The 10,708-nt window shown below is 34.2% G+C and overlaps 1 protein-coding gene across 1 annotated transcript; it reads right to left on the bottom strand.

Moving 5' to 3' along the window:
* Positions 1–2,499: 2,499 nt before the first annotated feature.
* LOC110803457 (caffeoyl-CoA O-methyltransferase) lies at positions 2,500–8,702 on the bottom strand. Its single transcript, XM_022008967.2, has 6 exons — positions 8,551–8,702; positions 5,848–5,932; positions 5,632–5,711; positions 4,636–4,780; positions 3,633–3,764; positions 2,500–2,978 (listed from the first exon to the last, which is right to left on the bottom strand). Exons 2-6 carry the CDS (start codon positions 5,917–5,919, stop codon positions 2,688–2,690), a joined length of 720 nt encoding a protein of 239 aa, XP_021864659.2. The 5' UTR covers positions 5,920–5,932; positions 8,551–8,702; the 3' UTR covers positions 2,500–2,687.
* Positions 8,703–10,708: the final 2,006 nt, after the last annotated feature.

Below are 10,708 nucleotides of genomic sequence, written 5' to 3'. Positions count from 1 at the left end.
ATACGGCCGGTAAAGGCAAGTGTATCCCTTAACAATGATATAAATATATAATAATAATAATAATCATCATAATAATCGGGTCTGGTCTGATTTGATCTGAACTTATTTTTCTGATCTGATATGATCTGGTCTGGTCTGATCTGATCTGGTCTAATCTGATCTGATCTGATTAAATCTGAAATAAGTAATAAGATCCTGAAATAAGGTGAACTAAACAGGGCCTTATTATGGAGTATATCATTAGAATTAGTTTTTTTTTCCCCCTATCATTATAACATTTCAATTTTAAATACTCCGTAATAATTTGAGTATATAAATGTACACGCCTAATTCACTAACGGTCCGTTCGATAGCCGGCCATAAATGGTGTCAATGGGAATGAATTTATATGCAAACTTGTAAGGAAAATCAAAATCTATTCCGATGGTAATGCTAATTCACTCAAAATTATCTCTTTTTCTTTATAAATTTTCATTACCATCCATTACCATTTGGGGAGTGGTATTAGATGGGAATGCAAATCTATGAAGAAAAACACCAAGTTTGAGACAAAATTTCATTACCATGTATAGGGATGCTAATGAGCCGAGTCGAGCTCGAGTTTAGCTAAGCTCGACTCGAACTCGAAAACTAATAGTCAAGCTCGACTCGACTCGAAAACTCGCGAGCTTAAAATTTTCAAACTCGACTCGAACTCGAAAACTAAACCCAAGCTCGAACTCGACTCGAAATCGGCTCGAAATCAGCTCGAAAACTCAAACTCGAGCTCAAAAACTAAACTCAAGCTCGAAATCAGCTCGAAAACTCAAGCTCGAGCTCAAAACCCAATTCGAAAATCCAAAATTGAGCTCAAACTCGACTTGAATCACGTTCAAATCTTATAAAAAATAAGTTTATACCCCAAATCATTATATCCATTAGCCCAAATGAAAGCCCAATGGAAGTGATTTGTACACTTTCACACTCAAAGAGTAATACTTATAACCCTTTCCTTCTTTCCTCCCTCACTTATTTATCAATGTGGGACAAAGATAATATAACTTTTCTTTCTTTCCTCCCTCACTTATTTACCTATGTGGGACAAAATGAATATAATTATTTCCTTCTTTCCTCCCTCATCTATATACCAATGTTGGAGTAACTATATAAATTTTTTTGGCTGCCAAATAGTGTAATTTAGATGGACGATTTCGATTTTTTTTTTGTCCTTAATAATATAGTCATCCATTTTAGGAAGAAAAAAAAACAAGTATATTTTTTAAGGAACAAAAAAACATAAAATGATGAATAAAAATGATAAAATAAAAAATTTCTATTTTAATAAAATATTATATATATATATATATATATATATATATATATATATATATATATATATATATAAAAATAATTCGAGCTTCTCGAGCTTTTCGAGTCGAGTATCAAGGTTGCTCGACTCGACTCGTTAAATTTTCGAGTCGATCTCGAGCTCGAGTCGAGCTGATTCGAGTCGAGTTTTGACCGATCTTTGACCGAGTCGGGTTCGAGTAGCTCGCGAGTTCGCTGAGCTCATAAGCACCCCTAACCATGTACATCATGATGTTAATTTCTTTTCAAATAACACTAAGATTTATTCCCATACCCACCGTTTATTACCTGGCTACCAAACGGACTGTAAAAGTTATATCTCGAAAAGAAAAAACAATATATATCTATTTAGAAACGGAATGGTCGAGTATGTACCTATTTATTTTTCAGTAGTTGACATAAATTTGTTAATATTAATGTTATGTAGTGTATACAATCAAGAAAATGTTTAATATGTACAATAAACTATTAAGGATTCGTGACAAGTTAGCGGGTTGGGGTTGAGACACGCAATCCATACCCGCCCTATCATGACAAGTACAATCTTCATTCCACCCACTTTCTTATTCTCTCCGTTTCTTTTTGTTCTTTACGTTTGGTATTTTGCACGTGTTTTAACGACTAATTAATATGCATTGAGATTCCTCTATTTTTTAATTTAAACAAAACAAATTATAGTTTATTTATAATGTTTTCACCTTTATCAAAACTCTGATATTGGGAAAATGATAAAAGTTTAATGTACCAATGGAAAAGTGTGAGAGATTAAATGACCGAATGAATTTAATTGGTTAAAATAATCATAGGACACTAATTTTGATAGAATATTAAGCATTTATGTGATAATATGAAAGGAAATGTAAATAACATTTTGGGACACCCAAAAAGAAAACGTAAAGAACAAAAAGAGACGTAGGAATTATCATTTTTTGTTTAAACATTTGGATTTTTGACTGGCGCAAAACTAAAAACCAAAATATGAAATTGGCAAAAAGTAATTTTCAGTTTTTTATTTTCAATTTTCAAAATGAACATTATTACTATAAATAGGACTATTTTTTGGTTTCATAATTCAATAACAGAAAATACATTGTTATTTGAGGATGTTGAGTTTGCGGGGAGATATTAGAGATTTGTCTTTGAAGAGGAATATGTTCAAAGGTTCATAACTCTCTTAAACTAGGAACGTGATTATTCAAGAATAATCACAATCTTTGGAAGAACATCACATCTAGTTATACTGTCTAAGAAATGGTTCAAAGGTTACAAGTTTCTCCTCCAATTATTGGCAACATTATTATTAGGAGAATTAACCATGGAAGACAATAATGGATGATCAATCAATATAAACGCCTACAGAAAGTAATACCATCTCCAAGAGGAAGATGAGCAATATCTATGCGAGTATCAGCAGCCAAAGACTTGTTCAATTTCATGACGGCTTCTCGATACTCCAACATGAAGTCTGCTACTTGTGATTCGGGCATGGCAACCGTTCCTCCCCAAAGAGTGTTGTCATAAGCAATCACGCCCCCGACCTTGACGAGCTTCATCAACCTCTCATGGTAGTTTTGGTAGCTAGTCTTGTCCGCGTCCACAAAGGCAAAGTCGAAACTCCCTTCGTTTTCAGCCTGTATTAAGAACGTAAATAAAGAACACATAGATATTTAACGTGGTTCATCACTAACAATGTGTTAGCTACGTCCACATGTAGGGGAGATGAAACCTTTATTGATCTTGAGGAATGCAAGTAACGTAATTCAACTAGGTTATGACCTAAAGAGTCTATATAGTACTCTCTAGACAGATGCGGAAAAGTCCAAAAAATAAGCCCAAAATAGATAACCCTAGTACAGAATCACAAAATCCTTGTGGTGGGACGTTGCAATAAAGGCACTTGACCGATTCAAGACATATTCTAACAATACTCTGTGTTTTCGTAACCACGGTAAGAGATGCAAAATGCATATCACCTAGACTATCAAGAGTTCAAGACCATATTAAGGTTGATTGCATCAACAAATGTAATCTATATAAAACTCCTACCTAACTTACCACAAAAAGCTTATAAAATCGGACTTTTATGTATGATATGAAGGCTAGAAGAGATATTTATGTGGAATCGTAGACTTAGGGATAGAGAATTCTCTTAGCATATAAATTGTACAAATCTAGTCATATTAGGGGATGCCAAATTGCCAATATAATTAGGACTATTGTAACACTATAAATATGATCAAAGGAATTCACTCCAATTCACGGAGTTTCACAAATTTAACACTTACATTGAGCAGAAGGTTATCAAGAGCTAGGAGAGCATCTGATTCAATGAAGTCGATTTTCCCTTCAACACCAGCTTTTTTGATGAATGGCAATCCGATTTCATATGCCTTCCTATCAAAATCAATTGCAGTAATCTGTAGTAACCATAAACTAACAACATAAGTTAATGTTCACTTATGCAATAAGTACTCCAATAATCCAACTATTATACACAGGCTAAAACAAAAAATGCAAATATCATTTTGAAACGGAATTAAGTTGTACCGACTACTGGTACTAAGTAGTGTGTTATATAACTTCCTCCGTATTTTTTTAGGGGATACTATTACTCCACTACTTATGACCGTATAAAGATAAATGTTCATTTTTTGTAACTTTTACGCCCATCTCCCAATTCTTTATTACTCAGAACTCCGTGTTTCTTACTTCCACTACAATCATAAACAATTTGTTTTAAGTTACTTTTACATCCTACTTGCTTCTTGTTTTTCCTACTACGTATTTCTTTATTGTCTATTACCCCCACTTACTTTATTATTATTTAGAGCAAGATCAATGAGGTCTTGTCTTAAGACTTTCTTTGTATATCATGTCATCATTTCACTATTATTACATAAGTATATTATTGTCAAGACTCCTTAAGATTCAATCATTTAATACTTCACCCTTCAAACTTATTTAAGACTTGTATATTTATGCAGTTATACACCATATATTACTTTATTATTTTGTTGAACTCATCACACAAGGAGTCTTATATTGAGTCTTAGTTTTTCAAGATTCAATTTAACACTTTGTCAAAAAATTCTCAAAAGTAGGTGAGTCATATACCATGTCAGCACCACTCGAGTCTTAAAACTTAGGGTTGGTCATGCTCTAACATTCAATTGAACTTTCTTAACATTTGTGCCAATTAACATGTAACTCCTAAAAAAATCGGAGGGAGTATAGTGCAGTAATGTTCAATTAGCAAGTTGGTAAAAAGTATGAATATGAAAAATGAACCTTGCCATCATTTGGGATAGAAAGAGCAGTAAGCAAGAGGGAATATCCAGTAAAGACTCCAACTTCAATAGTCTTTTTAGCATTCTCCTTCTTCAAAAGGAATGATATCATTTGTCCTGCAATTGGTGCCCCAGCCATAAAGGACCTAGCAAGTGAACAAATACTATAAGATGGGCTAGCATATTTTTGTTTTTTTTTCTCCCGAAACAAGTGGAGATAAAGTGAACCGAGCACAACGTTAATGAGAAACACGAATCTTGATTGTGAATATTTCTTTTGGTACACCGGCTTGAAGTAAAGATGATTGTGGGTCGGTCCGGGCCAGCACGACACGAAAAAAGCACGGCTCGGCCCGGGAACGAAGTCGTGGGCCTAATCTGAGCCACATTCACTAAAAAAAAAAAAAAGCACGGAGCGGCACAAGCATGAAGTTGTGGACCGAACCCGAGCCACGTTTTTTTAGGAAAAGCACGATACGACTCGAGAAAGCATATTACATTTAGTAAAATTAAGCTTAGAGACAACGGCCCGACCCGACACGACACGAAAAAAGCATGGAGCGGCACGGACACAAAGTCATGGGCCGAACATGGACCCCATTTTTTAGGAAAAGCACGACGCGACCCGAGAAGCACACTAAATTTAGTAAAAACTTAGAGACTACGGCCCGACCCGTCACGAGGGCACATGGGCTTGGCTTGGGCCCCATTTTAAAAATTTCTACTCGACACAACATCTCCCATTACAAGCTCTTGTCGTGGCCGGGTCCGTTTAGACCCACACTCGTGGGCTCGACCCGAAGTCCAACCCTGCTCACAACCATCTTTAGCGTGAAATCTACTACGGGTGTATACACATTCGATTTTGTACTTTCATATTTATATATACTCTTGGCTTGATGTACAATATAACATGGCTACCTAGAATTACATGATTTTAATTAATTTATAACAATTAAAACTAGTTATAATAGCAAAAGGGAGAAGGAAATATTACATAGGGTGATTTTCGGTTGCTTCCCTAAGCTCCTTAAGACATTCCGCCTCGCGTGGATAAACACTAGTTTCCAGGATATACTGCAACCAAATAAGTGTACAAGAGTAAACTAAAGCACCACAACATTTTAGCATAACAACACACAAAAAAAAAAAAAAAATGAATCGATCAATATAGTTAGTCTATGACAATTGAAAGGGAAAGTGTGACACATACATTGTGCAATTCCTCACTTTGTAGCAATCCTGTAATCTTAACCTGCTTTTTGAGATCAAATTCCTTATCCATCTTAATTAAATCTCTGCAACAAAATATTAATCTTGAAGAGTTACAAAAGAGTTTTCAACAGATGAATGACAATGAGGGGGGTAAGTCGACCGACTACTATGTAGCCTAATCATATTGTTGATTCTATAACTTCTAAAGAGTTAGCATTTGAAAGATAAATCCATCTTATTCTCATTGCTTATTAAATCATATTGGGAAAATCAGACTAGAAAAAACAAAAAAAAAACACTTAGGGAAAACATTCAGACCAGAAACTAGAAAAATCAGATCAGATCAGGTGAGAGAACAAGAATAAAAATCAGACCACATCAGGTGAGAGAACAAGACCTAACTTTTATTACCTTCGTTTCAAAATATTGATCGCACTTACTCCTTGAGTTCAAAGTTTGAAATATTTGACCTAATATTACCAATCATATAAACACCATAATATAATCATATGAGGTTTTGTTTGTTTCGTATCGATAACTAGTTTATGATTAAAGTTGTATTACACTTCGTATAGTACTCTACATGGTGGCTTATAATTTTTAGTTTCTATTTGGTGGAAATTTTGAACTTTTTAATTGATCATATGTTATTGTTAAACAACTTGTATGACCTTGTTTTCTAAAAACAAATTGTGGAGTATTCAACCTAGAGCTGTCAAAAACTGACCCGACCTGAAAACCCGACCTGAACCGACCGAACCCGTAACCGACCATGACCCGAAATTACGGTTAAACAGGTAACCCGAAACCCGACCTGTACCCGACCCGAAAAAACCGATAACCGATTTTAACCCGATGTTGTAACACCCGAACCCGAACCCGACCCGAAAATGACCGGTAACCGAACTGACCCGGCCGAACAATGACCCGAACCCGATTCGATACCCGGCCCGATGTCAACCCGAAACCGATTGTAACTCGATGAAACCTGCTATTGACTCTAAAATAAGTTTAAAAAAAAAAAATTAGAGTATAAAATAATTAAAATGTATAGGTTAATTATCAGACCCGAGTTTGACCCGTCCCTGAGAGTGACCCGACCTGAATTCCATTTGATATGATTATTATCCGATCCAAACTAAGACTCGAACCCGAAAATAACTATGTTGCAAACCGACTTAAACTCGACTCGATAAGACCCGAACCCGAAATTATCTGCTACAAACCGACTTAAACCCGACCCGATAAGACCCGAAATCAAACCTGACCGAAATGTGACCCGACCCGAACCCGACCTGAACCCGGGATAGGAAAAAACCCGATATGACCCGACCTGAAGTCGACCCGACCGAACCTGAACTCAACCCGAATGAAATATTGACCCGACACGACCCGACCTGATCATGACCCGAGACCCGAGATGACCCGACCCAAACCCGACCCGATGACCTGTTTTGACAGCTCTAATTCAACCTGCCATAACTCATAAGTAATTAAAAGAAACGTAATTAATTAACCCAACAAAATGTGGAGTATTCAACATGCCATAAGTAATTAAAAGAAGCGTACTTAATTAACCCAACCACTCCCTCCTCTAGTCCTTTTTTTTTAATTAAATTAGATAAACAGCCATACACCTAAAAACAAACGTAAAGTGATAAAATCATAAAACACATTTGAGTGGAAGGGCCCATCGACATCGATTAAGCCAACTCATTGTCCAATTCTATACACAAACTCACATATTCCCTTTCTCCGATTCTGAATACTTGCAACAGTATGACATTTGCATCATTGATCACAACATTGACTATTTTTTTTACTAATATATACGGAGTAAAAGTTAAATGGTGTTGTTTAATATGTTGTTGGATTAATCATAAAATTAAATTTTACAAATAACAATTTTTTAAACTTTCTACTAATATACAATTGCATATAATTACGATCAAACTAGTGTTCTCGACGCTTGAAGGCATGTAAGATTCAGGCTATCCAACACCATGATCTTCATAGTGCTTATTTGATTAACATTTAGAAATTCCTTTTCCTAAAAAAAATGTATATTCTAAATGGAATGGGAATTCTAAGGAAATAGATACTACTTTTTGTTCATAGACAGTGACGGATCTTGACCAAAAAATTATGAGAGGTCAGGGTTTAAAAGTTCTGACATCTTAGTGAATACAAATGCTTTCGATCAATATGTCACTAATATTTTATATGCATATTTTAATTTGTATAATTAATAACTTTAAAAAACTTATCCCACTTCATAGGAAAATCTAGTTCTATCAACCAAACACAATATAAAATTACAAATAGTAGATGAAGATTTGAACCTGGGACCTATCACACGTAGGTCTTCACTCTTTAGTTTTAACTAATAGGTCAAGATCTCATTGGTACAAAACACATCCGTATTTTAAAGTCATTGACTCTTTAAAAGAATTGCAAATAAGCATATATAAGCATAAATTAAAGCAAAACACCAAGAACATAAGTTAGAAAAATCTTGCTAGATCCACAAACCAGAGCACCATATTTTTCATAGACAATTTATGTATAAAAAAAGTAAAAAAAAAAAAGTAAAAGATATTGATTGAATGAATTGTGCATACATATTGAAAAAACAAAGAAGAAAACAAAAAGAAAATAAAAAGTGAAAATAAAAACAGGAAAAAGAGAGATGAAAACGTACCAATTAAGGAGTAAAAACTGAAGCTGCTTGTTTGGTATTTATCGAGATGAATGAAATTGGAATTGGGTTTCATTTGTTTGCTTTTATTTGAGTTGGAGTAGTGGAGTGTGATGATAAATTAACGTTTTGTAGTGTGCTCCACGTACGTTATTTTCTATTCTTGTCTCTAATTTATTTTATTTTAATCTAACATCGTCTATTACATTACTTTTAGCAAAATATTTTGCCCATAAAATGTGGATAATAAATTTGTTATATATCGGTAAATTTTTACTCAATTTTTTTTATTAAAATTAAAGAAAAATAACACTAAAAATTAGTTTTACATATATTGGAAATAATTTTAAATATTTTAAGTCAATTATTACTCTATTGGACACTATTTATTGTACCTCCTTTATAAGAGTTTGTGAATATTAATGTCTCTAATTTATTTTATTTTAATCTAACATCTCTTAGTACAGAATTTTTATTGGGCCCTTAACATCATAAGTGTCGGTTTTAAATCAAAATTTCAATTTATTCAACTTATTTTATTTAAATTTATTATTATTTTATTATTATTATTACCGCTTAATTTAACTAGTAATATTTTTAGGTTGAGAATACTACAAAGAATTTGTACTTGATAATTTACAAAAGAAATTGTGTGCCCCTGATCTACGATATTTTACCGTACATTCAAATATAAAAGTGAACCAAATCAAAGATATAAGTTACCTTATTCGAGGACTAAAGTTACCTTACTCAAGGATAAATGTGACCCTAACCATTGAAAAAATACGACCCTAACAATAAAAAATGAAGCGCCCTGATCAAGAGTGATATGCTTTTACAAGTTATAACGGTGACTAATACAATACCAACAATGAAAATTTACACCAATACACAAGTGTAATATAGGTAGTAGGCTACGTGGAGTTTGACCCCACACCATGTACGATATTATATATTGCTCTACCATTTGAGCTAATAGCCTTAAACACTAGGTAACTGAATTATAACTACAATAAAGAAAACTTATAACATCAATAAGGGTAACTAAAAGATTATAACAGGTGCAGATAACCTTTCTCTTTTATGCCACCACACAATATATTATCGTAGATCGGCCTTTCTGAAAAGTTTGTGGATAATTTACATGGAGTGTCGGAGATATCGGGGTTGTAACATCATCAAGACACATGTCTTTATAAAGCTATTTCATGAAAATCTACGTGTTAAAAAGATGAAAAAAGTATGACAAGATTATATTTAAACCAAAAAAAAAAAAAAAAAGGGACAAAAACCGGCTAATCTTAGGATCCCTTCTAATTGACTTATTTTGTATTATCTAAATTTATCTAAATTAAAGTTAAACTTATCTGAACTTAACTATATTTATATATCACGACTCACGAGCCTCAATTTTTTGGAAAAAGCACGGCAACGCACGATTCGACACGACCCAACAAAGCATGTTAAATTTAGTAAAATTAGGCTTAGGCACGACGGTCCAGCACAACGCTACACTACAACCCAACCCGACCCAACATGACGACTTATGGGTCTGGGCCCCATTTTGAAACTTTTGGCCCGACACGACATGATGCAATACTAAGCAGGCTAGGGTGGAATTGGGGCCATTTTGGTCCCACGACTCATGGGCTCAACCAAAAATTCAACCCGACCCACGACCATCTTTATGAATGACCTTACTAAGCTAAACTGTCACCTGACAAATGTATTTCCAGCTGGACTCATTAGAAGTGAGAGGGGATTGTAAGAGAAATTCTTACCTCCAAAAAAACTCCAGGTGGAGATTGATCCCATAACCTTGACGTTATGAGCGCAAACCTTTGTGTGATTGGTTTGTCTATCAATACAATACGAAAACATATATATACATATATACATACGGTATATTTAATTATCAATTAAAAAAGAAAAACATCCTTAACAAATTGAATTGTACTAGAATCTATCACAAAGGTTAACAACATTGCTAAGAGGGCTAGCGTGGGTTGGACCCATTTAGGCCCAAAACCGATGGGTTCAACCCAAAATTCAACCCAATCTACGACCATCTTTATTTTCAGCCAGTTTATAGGCTAGACTTATTGGAAGTGAGAGGGTATTTTAAGAGAAATTCTCACGTCCCATTAAACCTCTAATGGAA

The sequence above is a fragment of the Spinacia oleracea genome, chromosome 2 (assembly GCF_020520425.1).
Source record: "Spinacia oleracea cultivar Varoflay chromosome 2, BTI_SOV_V1, whole genome shotgun sequence".
Lineage (NCBI taxonomy): Eukaryota > Viridiplantae > Streptophyta > Magnoliopsida > Caryophyllales > Amaranthaceae > Spinacia > Spinacia oleracea.
Note: the sequence above shows the minus strand (reverse complement) of the source record. Positions and strands in the feature narration are given on the sequence as shown.

Excerpts from the sequence above, each read along its gene's own strand:
- LOC110803457 (XM_022008967.2), bottom strand. The coding sequence starts at position 5,919 with ATGGATAAGGAATTTGATCTCAAAAAGCAGGTTAAGATTACAGGATTG. Across the intron at positions 5,712-5,847 it reads AAAGTGAGGAATTGCACAAT|TATATCCTGGAAACTAGTGT; the intron begins GTATGTGTCACA and ends ATTTGGTTGCAG. Across the intron at positions 4,781-5,631 it reads GCAACCGAAAATCACCCTAT|GTCCTTTATGGCTGGGGCAC; the intron begins GTAATATTTCCT and ends TTCACTTGCTAG.